The sequence below is a fragment of the Lactuca sativa genome, chromosome 3 (assembly GCF_002870075.4).
Source record: "Lactuca sativa cultivar Salinas chromosome 3, Lsat_Salinas_v11, whole genome shotgun sequence".
In the NCBI taxonomy this organism is placed as follows: domain Eukaryota; kingdom Viridiplantae; phylum Streptophyta; class Magnoliopsida; order Asterales; family Asteraceae; genus Lactuca; species Lactuca sativa.
Window position 1 is genome coordinate 221,481,609 of NC_056625.2, and position 21,831 is coordinate 221,503,439.

The 21,831-nt window shown below is 36.0% G+C and overlaps 1 protein-coding gene across 6 annotated transcripts; it reads left to right on the top strand.

The window, feature by feature from the left end:
- The first annotated feature begins 13,846 nt into the window (after positions 1–13,846).
- Positions 13,847–17,520, top strand: LOC111901260 (probable phosphoinositide phosphatase SAC9). Of its 6 annotated transcripts, none has more exons than XR_006189437.1 (8): positions 13,847–14,824; positions 15,546–15,683; positions 16,124–16,216; positions 16,555–16,626; positions 16,710–16,781; positions 16,911–16,943; positions 17,027–17,182; positions 17,295–17,520. XR_006189437.1 is itself a non-coding variant. In XM_052769482.1 (6 exons), the coding sequence occupies exons 1-4, from the start codon at positions 14,711–14,713 to the stop codon at positions 16,558–16,560; spliced, it is 351 nt and encodes a 116-aa protein (XP_052625442.1). In that variant the 5' UTR covers positions 13,865–14,710; the 3' UTR covers positions 16,561–16,626; positions 16,710–16,943; positions 17,027–17,288. The 6 variants fall into 6 exon arrangements, 1 of the variants encoding a protein (XP_052625442.1); XR_006189435.1 differs by having other exon boundaries at positions 13,852–14,154; positions 14,248–14,824; positions 16,710–16,943; XR_002853464.2 differs by having other exon boundaries at positions 13,848–14,824; positions 16,710–16,943; positions 17,027–17,187.
- Positions 17,521–21,831: the final 4,311 nt, after the last annotated feature.

Below are 21,831 nucleotides of genomic sequence, written 5' to 3' on the forward strand. Positions count from 1 at the left end.
GGGCCGGCCTTGGTGCCTTAGACCCTGTTGATATAGTGAGGATAACTCACCTTGCGAATGTCGATACTCTAAACTGAAGAAGCAGACTCTCGAATCACCAACTCAACGCAAATCCCGAACTAACCATCATAACAAAATAAACATTAGGCCAATCATACATCCACCTATTAGACTAAGACCAAAGTCCAAATCTCATACAAAGTCCAACATTGGCCCAATTTACCAAATTGGGCCCACAACACCAAATGGGCCTAGATCCAATGTCCATAACAATAATTGGGCCCAAAATACTCTATCCATAAATTCCCAGACTTGGCCCAATAATCAACTACCCACAAACGGCCCAAACTCAAAGGCCCAAAATTAAGATCCAATCACGGGGAGTACGCTGGGCGTACTTTCTCTGGTACGCTAGGCGTACTGCAATGTTTACAAAAAGAAAACAGGGCACTGGCCCGCTACGCGGGGCGTACTCTAAGGCTACGCGGGGCGTAACTCTAATGCTCAACAAATCCACATAATGACTTAATGGTTTAAGCTCTTAAGCCCAAACTTTAGATCCTTAAGCCAAAAATGATTAGAACTCATAAAGTCTCAAACTTTATCACTTGGGACGTCCTTAAGCTCCTAATCCAAGGTCTTAATCCATTAAGACCTATATATCTCACACATGGAACAACTACATCCCTTGGGACCTGATTTTTCTCACTTAAGACCTCTCCAAAGGTCTGAAAGGACAGATAATCTTGACTAATTTGAAACATGAAACAAGGTGAGGACTTTTGGGACAAGAATGGTGTCAAAGCTTCAAAATACATAGATCTAGACAATATTAATGTCAAGCAAGAAGCTTTATACCTCAAACAAGCTCCAAAGGATAGTATCACTTCATATCTACAAGCTCCAATCGTTCCTCTTCTTCCTTGACAACTTCTCTTTTCTCCTTCAAGCCTTTCTTTTGCCAAAATAAGCTTTCCAAGGTCAAACACACCCAATAATGGAGGGAATACGAGTTCTAGGGTTTTTCTGAGCTTAAGGATAAGCATAAGGAGGCTAAGGGGTGAACCAACATGTTCCTTATATAGTGGCTGACCCTAAATTAGGGTTTGGAGTTTCTGAGAGTACGCTGGGCGTACCTCTAGTACGCTGGGCGTACTCATCTTTCCATCCCACATACATCGCACCATTACGCTGGGCGTACGTCCAGCTTACGCTAGGCGTACCCAGCCAGACTTCAAAACACATGCATGCTATGCATGCATGGGACCCTTTTTCCACTTGTACCACAAAGAGTTATAAACAATGATCAACTTCAAAACACCGCAACTCCTCTAGTCTGAACCTGCTTCCCAAATAACTTTACCTTCATACGAGGTGACGAGAAGCCCAATGCTTCTAACACATACACCAGCCCGAAACCTTCTCGGATAAAACTCATTTCTCGCAAAAAGGACCAGAATTACCCTTCCTCTTAAATCTCAGGGACTCATAATTAAACACTTAAAGAACGGGGTGTTACAATCTCCGACTTGACCTTCCAGCCATCCATAACCCGTATTGTTACTGATGCTGGCGCCACTGTCGGCGCTGTTGCTGCTGGTGTTGTCAACCTGGGACAATTGGCCTTTTTATGGCCCTTTTGATTGCAATGGAAGCAAATCAGGTCTGATGTCTGAATCATAGAAGCAAGGGCAGTACAATCTCTACAAAAATGCCCAACCTTACTGCACTTATAGCAGCCTGAACCCGACCCAGTGCAACAATCTCCCTCATGTGCCCGACCGCATTTCCTACAGCGGTCCTGTCCCGCTGGCCTTTCGGCCTACCATCAGGTCCCTTGGGCTTCTTCCCTGAAGCCACCATTGTCTGCCCCTCAGCGGCCTTCCTCTTCCGTATGTGCTCCAAATCAATCTCTCTCTCCCTAGCCCTGGCAATCATGGACTCCAGGGTAGGGCAAGCAGAGAAACTAACATGCTCCCTAATATCAGCTCGTAGCATGTCATGGTATCGGGTCCTCCTCATATCCTCATCCCCTGCATACTAGGGTACCAACAAGGCCCTCTCCCGGAACTTGGCGGTGATCTCCACAACAGTCTCCGTAGTCTGTCTCATATCCAAAAACTCTCTGGCTAGCTGGTGAAGCTCCACAGCTGGTGCAAACTCATCCCTGAATCGGGTCACGAAATCTGACCATGTCATAGCCTCAATTGATGGGGCTCCCAACGTATTGCCAATCAAATCCCGCCAATCCCTAGCTCTATCCCTCAAACAACCTGCAGCGAAACGGACCTACGACCCTTCCGGGCAGAAGCTCATTAGCTGCACAGACTCGATGTCCATGATCCATCTCCTAGCAGCAATAGGGTCCTTCACCCCATGGAAATCCGGTGCACCACTCCCACGGAAGTCCTTAAAGGACAGTGTACGGGTACCCACCTGGCTAGACGCCAGATCACTCCTGAATGCCTGGAGGCGATCCTCTACCAACTCGATAATCCCTTCCTTGATCGACTCGAAAATGACCGGGGTCGCCTCAAGGATACCTCTCGTAATCTCAGACGCGATGAACTCGCACAACCCATCATCCACATGCTCGGGTCCCTGACCCGAACCCGATCCCGATCCCGAACCAGGTCTTGATCCCCCTGCTCCATGACGTGTGACCACCATTCTGAAAAATAATAATGCAATTGTCAGGATCATATATACCCTCGAAGGGTCACACACACTCTCCAAGTTTCCAGGTTTCATCCAAGCCCTCCTTGAATTGAGTACGGATCCTCAGCTTTCAGTAGTATGGGCCCATACTACCTTCCACATCTATTCGTACTTTCCCCAAGGATTGCCTCGACTTCACCAGCTCTCTTTCACCGATGCTCCTTCCACTAATCACATCCTAGGCTTCCCTAGGGCACTCTCAGACCTACTCCCCGCCATCAGCTGCATTAGGAGTCCTTACCGCGTTCCCCTAACCAGCTTGTGGATACCGTTACATATTCGTTCACCAGTTAGTCGAAGTTGGCCAGAACCCTTATAGCGCAAAGCAAGCAGCATTCGTGCGTTGAGTAACCAAACCAAGCATAACCCACACATGCCATCCTACCGACTAAACAGTCCTAGCGTACAGCTCATACAACAGGCATGTAAGGCATCCTTCTTAGATCCTTAGCCCTAGCTAGCATGCAATTCTCAGAATCATACATCAGGCACACAAGGCATCCTCCTGGATCCTTAGTCCTATTCTAGCATGCAATTTTCTAAATGAAAACCATACAACATAACATAACAAGTATGGGTATCTTGAGGAAAACTTACTTGAGCCTGGCCGGTCGCACGCATCACACACTTCGTCTTTCTTAAAACTTCCCATTTTAGATTTTAGAAAACCATTTTCCTTAAAAAAAATATTTCAGTCCCTCGGTTTGAGTCCAGACACCCCCGAGGGTGTGTCCAAATCCCTCAAACAAGGGCTCTGATATCAATTTGAAACATCCCAAATTTCGAGGCCAAAAAAATTTCATTTTTAGAATTTAGCATGTAATAAGGCGTGTTAGTAAAACATTGTCAAAGTTACATTAATTATAAAACATATGGTCATGTCTCAAAACGATATCATCGGAACAAGAAAATCAGAGTACGATCCCAAAAAATCCAGTGCGGAAATCATGTGTGTGATGCGCCGCTACGCCGCCAACTCTTTCCCCTTTGTCGAAGAGGTACCTGATGTTGGATTAGATGTCTAAGCCTATAACTATTATTGGTATGTACTTGACCCGAGAGTAGCATGGTCCATTTGGGTTGCATATCATCAGGACAATTTGTTAGGATGGACTTTTGAGAGAAGGTTATTTATGGTTTATTAATATATTATAAGTTATAATATATAAATATGAAATCATATGTTTTAATTAGTATTGATCAAGAATTAATTTGGAATTAATTTAGTGATCAAAAGAGACTAATTAAATCTATGGGGACTAATTATGATAATTAGTTATATTTATATGTGTTGGGCTTATGATCCATGTTGGACCAAGTTTATGTATGGATACATAAAGAGTTGGGCCACATGAACCATGGATCATAAAACCCATGGGTATGGATTATGGGTTATACCCATGACCCTTGGAATCCTACATATAAATAGGTTACTCCATAGCCAAAATCACCACTTCTTTTCTTAGAGAAAAATGGAGGTGTTTTGGTGCATGGAATTCTCTCTCAAGAGCCACCTTTGTCCTAGGTGTGTTGTGATTCCATTTGAGGCATTTCATACTATTGGTGCTAAGCTCTTAAGGCCAAATACATCAAGACTTCAAGCCACATAAAAGGTATGTTTCCCTAACTAGTATATTATATGGTTTATGTCAAATGCATGCTAGTTATAGGTTTAATGCCTTGGAAACCATTTGCATGTATAATTAGTAAAAACACAGATCCAAGGTATTTAGGGTTGTATGTGCATCATAGGATGTTGTATTATACCAAAACCCGACAGTGGTATCAGAGCCACGGGTTGTTTTCTGTTATACTGATGCAAATATTTTATTTTCAAAGTTGAAAAAAAAGGAAAAAAAAAACATGAAGTTAGACAAATTTTAAGATAATTACTTGTTCTTGTGAAAAACTAATTATTTGCAAAATTTGAATAATTTGTTTTATGAGTTGAATTAGGTCAAATTTAATAAAAGATAAAATGATATGATTATTTTATTAGTTTTAAAAGTTTGATCTAAAGAGTTTTATTATTTGAAACCTCCATAAGTTTTGGATATGAAAAGGTTTTAAAAAAATTGATTCAAAGTTTTTATGGAGTTACAAAATTTGGTGTTAATGTTTTAAAGGATTCCATAACTTAAGAATAGGTTATAGATCACCAAAATTTTTTGTGTTACCTTGTTTTATGAGTGAATTTAGATTAATGAATAAAATTATGTGATAGTTGGTTTTAATCCAAATTAATCTAAAAGAAGTTCATCAAATGTGTTTATGTAACTTATAAGTCACATTTATGAATCTTAAAACTCATAAAAGTTGCCATAGGTTACAAAATGAAGAGTCTTTTTCCTCATTAAATTGTTTTATGACTCCATAACCTGTCCTCAAGTTATGGATGTTCAAGAGTCACTTCATTAAAGTTTTTAAAACTTTAATTAAACTCATAAGTTATGAAAATCCAAAAGTTTTGAATAGTTTCAAAACTTGCCCTTAAGTTTTCGAATTTGTAAAGTTTTCCCCATGAATACTTTAATTCCAAGTTAGCCCTTAGAATTTTAAAAGTTAAAATTCAACCCTTATACTTTATAATATTATAAGTTAATAATATTTATATATATGTATAAGAGTAAAGTCAGTCTTACCGTTAGTAGGCCTCATTCACGAAGCCGGTCTATAAGGGGGGTATAAGGTTATTGCCTATAAAATGGCAGTTTAATGGGTGTCCACTCTCACTCGCCGCTTCCTTGACCGGTGGGGGGTCGTTAGCCGAACGGGTAAGACAAGGACTAGAATTCTCCCTTCATTAAAAGTATTAATGATAAATACTAAGTAACTAAACTCTTATAAATACCCAATCTTAGTTACTTAGGAAATGTGAATAAGGTGCTAATCCATGAAGTTACACTTTGCACTTTGTTTAAGTCGGTTAGTGGAGCGTGTGTGGTTAACCGGCACACTAACTCGTATTTAACAAGGTAGGCAAAGGGTAACTTAATTTTTATCATAGTATCGATGGAGCACGTGTGGTTAACCGGCACATCGATTGAGGGGTAAACACTTAAGGGTACCAAGTAATTTGCATGGTTACTTCACACCTTGTTTTGTGATCCTCGGCATCCCAGTCACAAAACCTGAAGGGCACACTCGAGATTGAAACATGCCATTGAAAAGTTCAATGAATCTCAAAGATCTAGGAGTTTTAAAAACTAATTAAAACGTAATAATACATTTCGTTTATCTTGGTGGAAATTGGTGAATCGTCATTCACCTACCTTCGAATATTTTATAACTTGGATTACGGCATCCCTCTTCTAAGTTATAAAATAGTTTGTTGGGTCCTGGCCTTAATATTTCATATTGGGTGTCATATTAAGGACTTTAAATCAACTATCTTGAATATCTCCCAAAAGATGTCTAGTTCAGACATCTATGATTTTCCTAAATATCTTGGAACTTCACTTCCTCCACCTCCTCCAATTATTCTCCCTAACCCACAAGTTCAAGGTCACTCAAGCCCTATTGGCAAGGTAAGGTCTAGGTGTGATCACATCTTGGAGATGAAGTCACATACTGACAAGCCGGGAGAGTTGGGTGTCAATGTCTTAAGAAAGTTAGTGGTTCAATCACTTTCTAAGTCACATAGTGAGTTCCTTGGGACTCCTATGAAACAGACTATGAAAAGACCCTTAATGATCTTATTTATTTGCTTTGTGCTGCTAAATCAGAAATGATTTAGTGTACTAGTAAAGCAAATTTGATTAGGAGATCAACTTCCCAAAACTTTATGGACAGGGACAATAGTGACATAGGAAATCCAGAAAAGCATTCTCCTCCCAATGGAAAGGGACCGGCCATAGTCAACTCGGTTGACCAAATGGTAAAGAGAAAGGCTAAGTCTGAGATAGTCCCATGTACTATTACCTAAGGGTCCATATGGTCCTATTGCCAAAAGGAAAGGGCATTGGTTGCGAAGTTCTCAATTTTACCTGAAAGATCATAAGGCTAGTAAAGTCAATAAGTTTGACTCTATTTCAGGTAAGGTCCATTATCTAACTCGGTTAAGTTTCTATTCTGAGATTCTTATTACAAGATATGACTGGGTCACATGTTTATGTTTAAGAATCAAAGGAAAAGTGAAGGAAACTTAAAGAAAGAGTATGTTGAATCTGATCGCGAAGATGGATTTCTATCGCTTGATTGAAGATTGGATTCTTGAGCTACTCTTAGGAGTTATGATAGATTGCTAGGAAACAAGTAATAACATAGTTTTCATTTCAATTTACATTGTAAGGAAAAAAAATTCCGCATTTTAAAATAAATAAAAGTTTGTTTTACTTTATTTTTATCTCCTTACGATGGCATTCATGAAAACTTGATGTTTGTATGTTTATTGCAATATTGGAAATATGAATTTGATTCGTTCATTTGTGGTAGTGTCTAAATTTACCAAATAAGGAAAGATTCTCATCACCCAAGTTTCAATTGGACCGAAACTTGGAATCATGCAAGTTGTATAGTATGATGAATGAGAACTTTCGAGCATTGGAAAAATTAAGACTAACTACTTGTTCACATGGATGTGTGAGTCAAGAGAAGGACTAAGGGATCAAGTACACTTTCTTGTGCACTTGTCAAAGTCCACCACAAAAGATGGATAAGACTATTCGTCATGATTTACTAAGGTTTAGTAAATATGATTATACTTACAAGCTTAAGTATAATTCTGAAACATTGGAAAATTTTCAATGTATGACAGAACGAATAAGAAGAATCAAATTAGGCAGAAGGATAAAAGTTTCTCAAATCTGAAAAGATGGGAGAGTACTTTAGTAACATGTTTTAAGGTCATCTTAATGATTTTTAGACCTTATCACAATTCATCCTCTAAGTACATTCTGATAGTTAAGAAGAGGAGTTATGAATTGTTGAAGTGGTTAAATCAAGAAAATGATTCATACTTCATTCCAAAACAATTCATAGAGTTATACTCTAAGATTGTAACTTGAGTGATATGTCTTAAAGAAAGTTTAAAACACTTGTTAAATATAAGAGTAAAAGTTTTCTACTCTTGTACATTTGAAATTGGTAAGTTGTGATGTTTTGGATAAAACAAAGACCAACTAAGGCTAATTGTGTTAAGTGTCTGTCTTGATTAGAATCCACACTATCTCTTGAATATTTGGCAAGAAAGTCATATAGATCAAGGAGACAGTGGGAGTCTAAAAGTTCCTGAAAAAGGTTTCAAGAAGTAATCAAGAATGAAACTTGTATTTCATCGCTAGCACACAAGTAGAGGTTTATAACCTATCGTGCTGACATTTCTGTGCCTATTCCAGTTAAGTTGGCTATACATTTGAGTTCTACCTGTTCTCAATTGTTTGCATAAATACTTGGAAGCAATGGTACGCCCTTGAGCTGCCAGGTGGCAAGAAATTAAGAAGTCACAAGTTCAATCCATATGAGTTTGGATTTGTCATTATCATTGTCTTGTGACTATGGTTTTGAAAATTCACATGGATAAGAACACATACACCATTAAATCTAAGTGTCATAAGGTTTCTCTTCGATTCATGAAAATGATGGTAAGGAAACTCTTTCACTAAGTAGATTTTGAGTAGATAGCAATTGTGGGAATGACAAAAGGTCTAAAAATTATGATTACGGCATCCCTCTTCATAATTGTTTAGACACACATGTGAGCTATCTAAGAGAGGTGTATGATATTGATATAGTCTTATCAAGGCAATCTAGTATCAGAAATCTGAACTTTGGTAAGAAAGTCAATAAAGTATTGATTTTAGAAGTTCAGTTGATTTCTGGGTACATGTCAAAGCTAGTGGGATCATACGTGTTATGCTAATAATCATCATGTTAGTGGGAGCATGATAATTATGATAAGTATTGCAAGTTAGCAATGTTAATTATAGAAAACAAAAGTTTCAATTCGTGAGGTTGCAGGGGTTGAAAAAGTTGTTTTGCTATAATTAAGGAAGAGGAAATTATACTTTATCTCAAATCTAAAAGCTTAGATTGAGGTCTTAATCGTATTTAGTCAAGAATATATATGAATTTCATGTTGGGATGGCTCAACATAAGGAAATTCTATATATGGGTTCATTATTTGCGTTCTAAAATTCGATTATGATTACGGCATCCCTTTTCATAATCTGAATTATGAGAACTTGTCAAATAGAAATGGAAATATTATAGCAAAAGACTAGTTTAGTCTTTATGTGAGACATCATGAATCGTGTCCCATATGCTTCGGATATAGGATTGATTACATGTTCTATATTCACTCTTTCTAAGTTTTTCCAAATGCCTGGGGCATGAAGAAGGGAAAAAGGTCTTGAAATTGATATGACTAAAATGATTAAGCAATTGTTGAGGACAATCTAAGGTTTACCAAAGATTGGTTGCTCAAGGACAGTTGGCAGTATAGTATTAATTCTGGAAGGACCATATTGACATAATCTGTAAGGAGACAACTCTTGTTCAGAAGTGATAGTCAAAATGGAATATGGAAATGCTTCAAAGTTAGAAAGTATTTAATCTGTATGATTAGGAAACTTAATGCAAGAAGGATGTTTCCAAGGAGTTTATCTCCTTTGGAATACTCTGTAATGATTGTTGCCAAGTCTTTGTGAATTTGTGCATAATCATTACAAGAGGATCAATGCATATAAGTTTAGAATCTAACAGATTTCAGTAAATGGCATGAATTTGAAATTCTTGCATTTGCAGTAAGATTTGGGACTGTGAAATGAGAATCATTGGAGTTATGTTTAATTGATCTATTTCACAAAGTAAAGATCATAGACAAACATAGTATGCATACTTGGTGTGTGGCATGACTAGTGTTTAGAAAAACATAGTGTACATGCTTGGAGCATGGGACAACTATTGTTTTAATTCAAGAATAAAGTTGATAGCTGAAACAGTATACAATGAATAATGTGTAATCATATGGTGATAAATAAAAGGTGTTTTTATTTATATTCATAAGTTTTGAGACCATATTGGATTCGATTATTATTGTGTTTCACTTTGCATGTTTTGACTTCCAAAATAACTACGTCATTGTTCTGATTGACTAAGTTATTCAAACCATCCATAGTCGGTCATATGTTGGAAGTAGATATGAATCAAGACTGTCATGGGTGGGTTTGTAGAGGTCTAAGATGTTGGACAAGGTGGTGCTACAACACTCATGAGTGCTCATAAGTTCTGAGTATTGGATTCAACCCGCGCTCATTGGAATCACTTCATGGATTTTATCACGAGTGATCATGAGACGATAATATCTTATATTCTTCAAACCTAGAGATATGAGTTGTTACTATGAGTTGGTTATACATTGATTGCACGAAAACGCATTGGTAACTCGATGTTATAAAACGTGCCTTTGTGTATGATTCAACAAGTAGTAGAACAAGCCATATGAGTCGAAGTTTATCCATTCCTTTTACCTTTGGGATAAAAGCGATATCTATGGGCCCCTCGATGATTTGATGATGACAAATGGAAGTGCTCGGCCTGGCCAAGACTGATTTGATTTGTTCAATTAGTCAGTTATCATAAATCGGAAATCGGGAAACAACAAAGGGACAGAGAGAATGATTGTAATCCATGTCTCACAGTCCATATGATATCTAGAATGGAGGAATATATGATCCCTTATCTAACGGACACGTCATTGATTTGTTCAGAGTTCGACAGAGGCTTTAAGAGCTACGATTGCTAGTCGGGTTATGAAGTCGTACTTGCAGTAATAGTTTTAGACTTATCCAAGTGGGAGACTGTTGGATAAGATGTCTAAGCCTATAACTATTATTGGTACGTACTTGGCCCGAGAGTAGCATGGTCCATTTGGGTTGCATATCATCAGGACAATTTGTTAGGATGGACTTTTGAGAGAAGGTTATTTATGGTTTATTAATATATTATAAGTTATAATATATTAATATGAAATCATATGTTTTAATTAGTATCGATCAAGAATTAATTTGGAATCAATTTAGTGATCAAAAGAGACTAATTAAATCTATGGGGACTAATTATGATAATTAGTTATATTTATATGTGTTGGGCTTATGATCCATGTTGGACCAAGTTTATGTATGGATACATAAAGAGTTGAGCCACATGAACCATGGATCATAAAACCCATGGGTATGGATTATGGGTTATACCCATGACCCTTGGAAACCTACATATAAATAGGTTACTCCATAGCCAAAATCACCACATCTTTTCTTAGAGAATATGGAGGTGTTTTGGTGCATGGAATTCTCTCTCAAGAGCCACCTTTGTCCTAGGTGTGTTGTGATTCCATTTGAGGCATTTCATACTATTGGTGCTAAGCTCTTATGGCCAAATACATCAAGACTTCAAGCCACATAAAAGGTATGTTTCCCTAACTAGTATATTATATGGTTTATGTCAAATGCATGCTAGTTATAGGTTTAATGCCTTGGAAACCATTTGCATGAATAATTAGTAAAAACATAGATCCAAGGTATTTAGGGTTGTATGTGCATCATAGGATGTTGTATTATACCAAAACCCAACACCTGAAACCACAATTAAAATTGTAAGCACGAAGCTTAGTGAGTTCCCCCATCATACCACATACCATTCAATGCCATCGGTATCTTTCAACCGATAATCATCTTCGGTATCTTTCAACTGGTAATCATCGTTGGTATGTTACAACCGGTAATCATCATCGGTATCTTTCAACCGGTAATCATCATTTGTATCTTTCAACAGGTAACCGGGGTCTATTCCACCCCTACTACTACTAACATATAACAACAAGGTATAAGCATACGATCAGGCATATCCGAGTACTGACGTACTCTTCCGTCCTAAAAGACCATTGTCAGGGAAAAACTATCCCTATCATACACATAACATATCATACAGAAATATCTTATAACCAAACATGTATCCATACCAAGATAATTATCACGAAGACAATCATCTTCTAAAATACTCCTACTTTGGTGGGCCAACATTATGGCCTTAGTCCCACCTTTATTGGAAGGTAACTCACCTCAGAAGGCTGACTGCTGAAAAGCTGATCCGCAAATGTCTGACAGCTGCTCCGGTGATCCCTCGGCTATATTTCCATAAAACACTTAATCAGACATTGATACTAATCCAAGGGTAAAATGACTATTTTACTCCTGACCGATTCCAAACCAAAGTCAAGTCAAAGTCAACTTCCAGTTGACCCGACTCGCCGAGTTGGCTTGCCAACTCGTCGAGTCCATATCCAGCCGATTGACCTTACTCCCGTCTCTACTCGGTTGAGTTATGCATTGAGTCAACGAGTTCTCTTCCTAACTGAATGCACAATGGTCCTTCATCCAACTCGCCGAGTTGTATGAACAACTCGTCGAGTTAATCTTCATCCGATGAACACGTTCTGTCCTCGACTCGCCGAGTTGATGAACAACTCGCCGTGTTTTATGAAGATTGCTTTGGACCCGCCGAGTCAGGGCATTGACTCGCCAAGTCCCTCCATTGATGAGTCTGGCTTCCGACTCACTGAGTCCACCTATGGCTCACTGCTCTACTCGCCTACTCGAAAAGTGGAAAAAATCAGGGACTCGCGACTTGACTCGCCGAGTTCGAAGAACAACTCGCCGAGTCGCATCCATGCAATCTCTCTACACTCGATTCTGCTTGAATCCAGTGCATTCCATTCATAGATTTGGGTTCCTAGGACTCGGTTAACACGTAAAGTTTCCAACTTTACGTGTATATAATCATCCATGGGGATTCTAAGGCTCAAAACACACAAAAAGGGGTAGATCTAGGGCTTTCATGCAATATGGCCCCATAAAGGTAATAGATCTAGGTTTCTGGAACTCGAACATAGCCAGATCAAGCAGCTATTCAGCCCATTATGATCCCTAAATGGGTCAAAAATAGCTTAATGGTGTTCTAATGGGGATTTGAGCATAGAAACAAAATAGATCCGAATTGTACCTCAATGAACTCTGGATTAAGTCCTAGATTCTTGTTCTTCACCTTCTCTTTTGGTCTTTCCTTCCTTCTCTTCTTCAAACTCCAAGGAACAAGCACAAGATCACTTCAAATCACAAGGAGAGGGTTAGGGTTCGGTATATGATACTATGAGGGTGATGGAGGCTAACTTGGGGCCCATAAAGGGGTTTAAATAGGGTGCAAACCCCTGAAATTAGGGTTTCTTCCAGACTGATGGACTCGCCGAGTCCAGAATATGGACTCGCTCGAGTCTCCAACTTAAACGTGCTCAAAATCCCGTCCTTACTCGGCGAGTCTAGCCTACAACTCGCCGAGTCCAAGGCTAAAAAGGGTAAAATACTCTGATAAATCATACATACCAGGAACTAGGTGCTACAAACAGCAAGACCGGCAGTTCTGGGGGTGATAAATGTCATAACGAAATCGACACCTGAAGAACGTTCACTACTAGAAAATAGACCTTTAATGACACACTTTTTATGACACGCACTGATTAATGATACGCAAAAGGGCGTGCCCTAAAAATAATGTCAGATCTTTAGAAATTTGAAGAATTTAGGATGCACATTTTTGCGTGCCCTAAAATTAGTGTCTCACATAAAAAACACACGGAGGGCACTTATGTTAAAGGCGTGTCGTCTAGAAATGTCGCTTTATAATTTTACAAACGCGCTCTTCAGCAACTAGCAGCAGGAAAAAGGAAATCAAAAAAAAATTAGAAAACCCACCTTCCTTCCTTGTTTCCCCTCTTTAGGTCTGGGTGTCTTCTTTGACCACAAAAATCTTCTCCAGTCTTCCTCCGCTTCCCTACATCGAGTGTTGCTTGCTTCTTTCCCTTGCAATCTGACCACCGCCACCGATTCTCCCCCGTTCGTTGACATCGATCAAGGCTCACTTACTTCTACCCACTGGAACCACCATATCTCCCACTCGATGTTGAAATTTTCAGAAAAAAACCCTAATTCACTATTATACTCTCAAGTCTCAATATTAGGAATGCAAATCTTGATTCTCGTTTGTTTCTGATTCTCCACAGATAAATCGAAAAACACACAGATGAAGAACCATAACTTTGCTCCATTAGCTTCCCGATTGCATCTTGTCATCACCTTTGAAACTTCTGCGTCAAAGAGCCAGATAATCAATTTATTTTTCGTTTCTTCACATATTTTTTTCTAGTTTTGAATGATTTGGTGCTTCTATGTAAAAATTGGGACCGAATACTACAAGAAAATTGAACATGTTTGAATAGAAAGTGAATCTGAATCTAGCACTCTCGGTATCCCAATCATCGCAATCACTTTCGTTCAATTTTACTAAGTGTCTTATTCAATTTGAGTAATTTTGCAGTTTAATATCCCAAATCTTCGTGTTGGCACGCTGGATTCGCTTTTAGCCCTCAGCAATGACTTACTCAAGGTTAATATTATAATAGTTTGTGAAAGCTTTATCCTAAATTTGGTTTTTGGTTTGAAACTGGTTATTGATATGGCTGTGTGTGGGATTGTCTAGTCGATATGTTCATCGAAATCACGACTTTACTTCCCTACCATTGATTTCTGCCTTTATCGATCAATTTCAAAGCCACCGATCTCCACCTTCCTTGAAATACCCCCAAAATTCCACCTTTCAGAACTGGTCAATTTCCTCTTAATATATATATGATCTATACATCAAAGGTGAAATCACTTCTTCATTGTCAATCTTCAATCGATCTTCCAAGCTTTAATGGCGGCATCGAAGAATCAAATCGAGTTTCAGGATCATTTACCTTTGATTGAGGAGAAATTGGGCGGCGATGGTTTGATTAGAGAATTATGCAATGGATTCCGACTGTTGATGGATGCTGATAAAGGTTTGATTACGTTCGATAGCATGAAGAAAAATTCGCCCCTTTTGGGACCACAGGACCAAAATATCCCGCTGTGACCTTGCTGCTTACAAAGCTTTCCTTCATGTCCTGGGACCAAAAACAATGATGAAGCCCCAGCCCGTGTCTCACAAGCATGGAACAAATAAGCTCAACCACCAGTTACTCAAAGGACAGGAATCATTAGCTGAATACCCATTTGGCAACATTTTACACTCGGTAATCTTTATTTCTTATTATTCTTCATTGCTAAGCACCTGCACCTTATTAAAACTAGTCCTACTCTTACTCCTACTCTTAGGGATGTTTTGGTTTCTACAACGTTTTCTCAAGGATTGAATGATATCTGCAAATGAAATTCAGTAATAACTTATTTATTTTTGTTCATTATATATATATATATATATATATATATATATATATATATATATATATATATATATATATATATATATATATATGTATGTATGTATACTTGAATTCATAGTTTTATTTATTTCAGTATAAATATACTAAGGGTATTTTGGTCTCCTAATAGAAAAATGAAGAAGGGAATTGATTTTTTCTACCCTCCCCTGGCCCTACTGCCCTAGGAAAGGTGAAATCCTCCAAACTTGGTTCTTGAATCATTCTGATGGAATTTAATTCCGGTAATATGGCAACCAAACACGCTATGGAATAGAATATCAGATTCCACTTTGGTTGGACTTCAAACCAAACATGTCCTTACAAAAATGAAGCTATTTTTTCTTATTATAGGCTTCACTTCATTACCAGAAGGTCAAGTTTCAAAAATTCAAACTTATGATTAATATATATCATATGTAGTGAAGTTGTTGCGTTTGTGGTGAATAAATAAATAAATGAATATATAGGATAATAGCTACCCAAAAGCAAAAGAGGTATAGCTAAATTTATTTTGTATTTTGAGTTTTGTTAGGTTGAATCGGCACCAGGTTCAACACCACTGTTGTCGCTGCTAGCACCTTTGGATAGTGATGTATGGGATGAGCTTGTTGTTGTTCTTGGCAGTCTTTCCAATGTCTCAGGCGTTTTCCATGTTGTTAGTTCCCCTACTGTAAGTAAATTTGTTCTTAAGATATTACTTTTAATATCTTTCCAATTCTGTTATTGAATTTAAGTTTCAAACAAAATGTTAAATGGACCCAAAAATAGCAGTCACCTCACCTGCAGTTGACAAGTCGTTTAGTTTGCACAGAAAAAAGATCTTCGATAGTGCAAGACTAACTTTAATATTATTTTTTTATTAAAGTGTAGTGTAATATGTATTTGAAAAAAAAATGTTAAGCATGACAGAAACAAGTGTCAGATGCGTGCTTGTATCACAGCAAAAAAAGATTTAAATAGTGCAAGAATAAGTTTGATATCTGTACAATTATGTTATCGAAATGTAAAAGTCTGAACTGAAGCTGCAAAAAGCACCTAGAAACGACCAACCAACGAGCGGTTATCTGAGCAAAAACAGTTGAGGTTTAAATTAAAGTAAATTTTATGCAGGTGCAAATATGGGCAAGCAACAAAATACAGAAGGAAGAAAGAAGAATTATGGGAAAATGGGAGGTTGGATCACTCTTGACATCTTACCCTGAGGTATGTGTGTGTTCCATCCAACCAAATAGACCCTTAGCCTTAGGTATAGTGTTTGGTGTGATGGAATCGGTGAAGGAATGGAATGAAAAAGCTGTTTGATTCCTTCCACTTTGTTATTTTTTCATTTCTTAGGAAGGGGGTGCTTTTTCTTCATTCCATCAGAGAATGGAATGAAAAATTGCTTAACTCTTTAAAAAATTTGTCATTTTACTTTAGTTAGGATCTGTACTATCCTTATTTTTTTTTTCAAGTAAGGATCTGTATCCTTATATTTATTTTTTTTCATTAATTTATCTTAAAAATCATTAATTTATAACTATGGAGGTCTACTTATACAGAATTGAAGTCTCTAAAAGTGCTGAACTTGGGATTCAATGATATGTCAGATGCTGTCTTGTCACACCTAAAAGGTGAAATCTCTTAACATTCATATGTACTTAAGATTCATGTGTATTTTCCAAAAGTTCATACACACAAACTTTTACAAATGCAGGTTTGATAAATTTGGAGAGCTTGAATCTGGATTCTTGTAGAACTGGGGATAAAGGACTGGTTCACTTAGCATGTAATTCTTTTAACAACCATCTTTATTATATATTGATGTATCCATATCCATAGGTTGATAATTTGATATGTGTGAGTATGTATGTTTCATGCCTTGTTCATTTGAAATGTTTGGAGTTGTCTGATACAGAAGTTGGAAACAATGGTCTTCGTTATCTCTCTGGTTAGTAGTATATTTGATCATGATCTAATCTTGTTTGACCCTTTGACTTGGAGTTGACTTTTACATGATCTTGATTGTTGCAGGTTTGGTGAATTTGGAAAGTTTGAATCTTTCATTCACACTTATTACAGATGGAGGTTTGCGACACTTGGCAGTGAAATGAATATTTGCATTAATTTCACAACCCCTTGAGGACTTTAAAGATCTTTATTATCCATCATTTGCTGAATGGGTTTCATGTATGGTACAAACCTTTTCCTCCAATCATATTTATCTTATTAGAGGGGCGTTGTTTCTACTATATGCCAATATGCTTTCCTGAGACTCTAGTTCTTTTGGGTTCAAATGCAGTCAAACCACAAGCTTCCGTGGCCAATTCAGTTGTTGAGACCTTTTCTGAATTCAAACACCTTCTTCTTGTGTATAAGTTCAATAGCAAATTCAGTACTTTCTTGTGTATAAGTTCTATTAGAAGACAAACATATTTTTAAACCCTTTGAGATTTATCCATTTGTCTACTATTGGAATGATTATTTGTATGACATTAAATTTTGTGCAATGTATTATATTTTTTGTATATGGTATTTTTACTTTCTATTATGAGACATGAAATGCAAATTTAATTTGAAAATTAGTAAATCTAAAAAAAAAATTAAATTACGATACGCAAAAATGTGTGTCATCTTCATTTATGACATGACCTTTCTTGACAGCAACTTCAATGATACGCATTGCGTGTCATAAATGCGCGTCGTCTATAGAGGACGCGCAAAAGCGCGTCGTCTCTCGTTATGACAGGGCTTTCCTTGACGCGCATTTGCGCGTCGTCTCAGCGTTTTACGACGCGCAATGAGTGTCGTAAAAGGCTGTTTTTCTAGTAGTGGTTGCGAACGAGGCAGTCTGGGTCAATCAAGCATGGTTATAAGATAAAAATTAAAACTCACATAAAACAACAACGACACTTTTAGTTTATGCAAAGACAGTCTTCAAACAGTTTTATATACAAACAAAACGGCATAACATCATTTTAAGTAGGAAAACTACTTATATGCTTCGGTCTTGGTTCATTTAAGGCCACATCTCATTTTAGGGAAAATATAGGATTTTCCGGAAAACAAACATTACTACATTTTAGAGAAAACGTTTACCAATATACATACAAATGCTTATGAACTCACCAATTTAAATGTTGATACTCTCTTTTCAAATAACTTGTATTCTCAGGAAATTAGTAAATTAGGTAACAACTGGCTTTGAGGATGGGACGCTTAGGCGTCTAAACAAATCTTTTGACAACATATTGTAATTGATATTTTGAAACATGTAATACGTACAAATGATGTAACTTTTTCAATTATATATATATATATATACATATATATATATATATATATATATATATATATATATATATATATATATATATATATATATATATATATGTTGGTTGTGTTTGCTTTGAACATTTATATTCAACTGTTATGATACACTACATGATAGTCACCCGCCCCTGGACGTTTCCGCCATCCTGGTTTGGGGTGTGACAAAATGGTTCATCCTGCTAAAATGTAAAAGTATCCTGATATGGATTAGTAACCATTTTGGCCTCTGATAAATTCATATTCTTAATAAAAATGATCTCCAAAACATCTGAATTTCCTATAGTTAAGCATATAGCCTTTTGTTATATATATAGAGATCTCAACATCCATTTGGTTACTTTCTAATGATCCAAACTTGAGTTGCATAGATATTAGCCCAAAATCAGAAAGATAAATTTACTCCCACTTAATATGTGAAATCATCTATTGTATTTACCTCAAAACCAAAAGAGATAATAAATTGATGAAAAATGTGGCACCGTGCATAGGATATCCAAAGTTGAGGTTGTTGATTGAATAACATTGTTCAGAACTGATTTATAATTTGCATACTATCGAAAGCAATAATAGGAATCAAGATTGATTCCTCCTTAAGGATAATGTTTTAACCTTGTTTATCCCCTAAACTCAACATCCTCAAAGTATGTTGCTCTACCCAAAATGCAAGGTCAATATCAATGCAATTGAGAACTAACATAATGCCTTCATTCCATTCCTTAAAGTTAATCTCATTGAGCACATGAATCATAAATAAGATCAATGTTAGCAGATATAATATCATAATTCAAACATAAGCAAATCTAATTTTATGCTCATTAATCCATAAACTGTAATCAGTAAATTTAATTTATGACATCTTTACAAGGTATCGACACAACATTAATATCAAGTCTTTGGACAGTAATTTTAGAGATAAACATTGACAATAAATCATGTCTATTAACAAACCTCTCTTTGGATTGACTTATTAATCACATGGAACCAAATAATCACCACATGTTTATCACCATATATATGTTTATTCGGTCAAATATGAGTCTACCTATGGGTCGGCTAAAACTCACATTAATAAACACATAAACTATAACTTTTGATAATAAGAATTGACAATATATCATGTCAATTAATAAGTCTCTCTTTGGATTGACTTGTAAATGACATGTAACTAAAAAATTGTTGCATATTTATCATAAAACATATGTTTATCCGGCCAAATATTAACCTATTTTTGTGTCGATTAATATCCGCATTAATTAACACCTAAATCATAATATTTAAACTACTAGTAAATTAATTTTCACAAAATGGATCACTTTGGTGATATATTACATCAGTTAATTTACCATGAAAATAAATAACATGTAATAACTGAATTTACTTAATGTATTTATAACCAAATTGATTAACTCCGGTAACAATATTATATCAATTACTAATAAAAAAAAATCATATTATCATAAATTAAATTAAGACATTGGAGCTGGAATCGAATGATAATAACCTTTAATAATTTATTTGGTTTTAATACCCATAATAAAATTCAAAATTCATATCCGTCAGTCTCAACAATGCTTCATTTTCAATTTGGATAATCGCAAGATTCTAACGTAATCAATTTCATAACACTGAGTCACTAATTAATATAATCTTGAGGCTGAATAAAATTAAGCATATCCAAAAGGAAAAGAAATTTTATTTTAAATTTGTAATATCCAAAAGGAAAAGAAATTTTATTTTAAATTTGTAACAACCAAAGAGAGTTGGCAAAGGTCAAAACTTACCGACTTCAACGTTGGAGTGATTTGACGTTGCAAAAAGAAAATAGAGTATAATTTGCCACATATAATTATTCAATAGTCTAGGGTGGTTTTTGGTAACAGCGAATAACCTGGGAGGTTAGTTATGCAAATAGTTCATTCATAAATGATAAATTAACGACGCTAGAGCGGCATGGCCCATTGCCCATTTGCACCTACAAAAGCTTCATGACAACCACGTTCAGCTGCAGTCCCACGACTAAACTAATTATGCACATAGCAACAACCAACATGATTAAAAGTTTAAAGTTGGGCTAAAAAATTTGTATGAAACGAAAGTAAAAATTAGCCGTTACTAAAAAGAGAGTATAAACCATTTTGTAGATTTAGAAACTCAATTACTCCTTTTACCTAATGTTGGAGTGATTTGACGTTGTAAAAAGAAAACCATTTTGCAGTATTTCTTATACTAATTAATCATTATATTTTCTAACTTATTAAAAGTTGTACATGATTTCATAAATGTATAAACTAGGCGTCGTGAACCGTGAGATGCGGTAGGATTTTTTGTATGTACTTTAAAAGGATCCAAAAAAAATCGGATAGGGACAAAAAAAATTTAGTAGACGGATTGAGAATAGTGCAAATGAAGTGAAAATTTTGTCAAACAAAGCAAATACAATAAATACTAGGTGTGAGACCCATGTATTACATGAGTTTATTTAAAAAAAATTAAATATAAAATTTTAACAATTTGAAAACTTTAAATTTATAAGAAAAATAAGAAATTTTTTGAATTATTAAAATTAATGAGACTTTAATGCATTAGATACATTACATATATAAACCATTTTATAATAAATACCTTACATATATATTACCTTATATATTAAATGTGGATTTTAATTTAATAAAATCAAAAATACAACAAAATGACAAGTGGAAAATAGAAAATTTTAAAATTTCTAGAAAATGTCATGTGTCCAAATGAATGAGAAAAGGACATGTGACAAAAAAAACCTTCATTTATTAGGGTAGATTCAATAATGGACGCTATTAGTTAGACCGAAGGGATTGGCTCGCTAGCCAAGCTTGTCTCGACCTTGCTAGCCTCGTCTCCACCACTCCCATTAAAGTCGCTAGGTCCCTCGCCAAAGAGAGTTCACTAGCCGGACAGCGAGTAGAAAGAGAAAGAGCAAGAGGAAAGAAAGGGAAATCATTTGCTGCTGGCTTATTTTCTTCTTTTTTTTTCAATGATTCAATTGTTTCATTTTTGCTGCGTTTGTTTAATAGAGAATTGGGGAAAATGAATTGGGGAACAAGATGAGTTCTTTTAACACCGAATTATTGGAGAATAAATAAAAAGTTACATATGTGGTATCTAAAGTTTCAGCATGTTTTGTACAAAAATAAAAACCATTTTATTTAATATTAAATTTTGGTGTTTAATAAAAATATAATTCATTTAATATGAAATGTGTATTAAAAATATAATTTATTTAATTTTGATAAAGAAATTCATAAAAAATAATTAAGAAGTGTTAAGAATGCTACTACACCCTATAAAATGTTAAAGAAAAAGATGTTAACAAGGTGGCGACCAAAAAGTGACATGACAAGAAAAAAATGATGTGACATAGTGTTAGGAGTGTTCCCACTCCTTATAACCTTATAGAATGTTCATTTTGGACCCAAATTTTATAAAGAGTAAATAGGTAAAATATCCGATCTGATAATGTGGTCTCCTTA

Coding starts and splice junctions, on each gene's coding strand:
- LOC111901260 (XM_052769482.1), top strand. CDS start 14,711: ATGATGAAGCCCCAGCCCGTGTCTCACAAGCATGGAACAAATAAGCTC. Junction 14,825..15,545: donor TTGGCAACATTTTACACTCG/GTAATCTTTATT, acceptor GAGTTTTGTTAG/GTTGAATCGGCACCAGGTTC. Junction 15,684..16,123: donor ATGTTGTTAGTTCCCCTACT/GTAAGTAAATTT, acceptor AATTTTATGCAG/GTGCAAATATGGGCAAGCAA.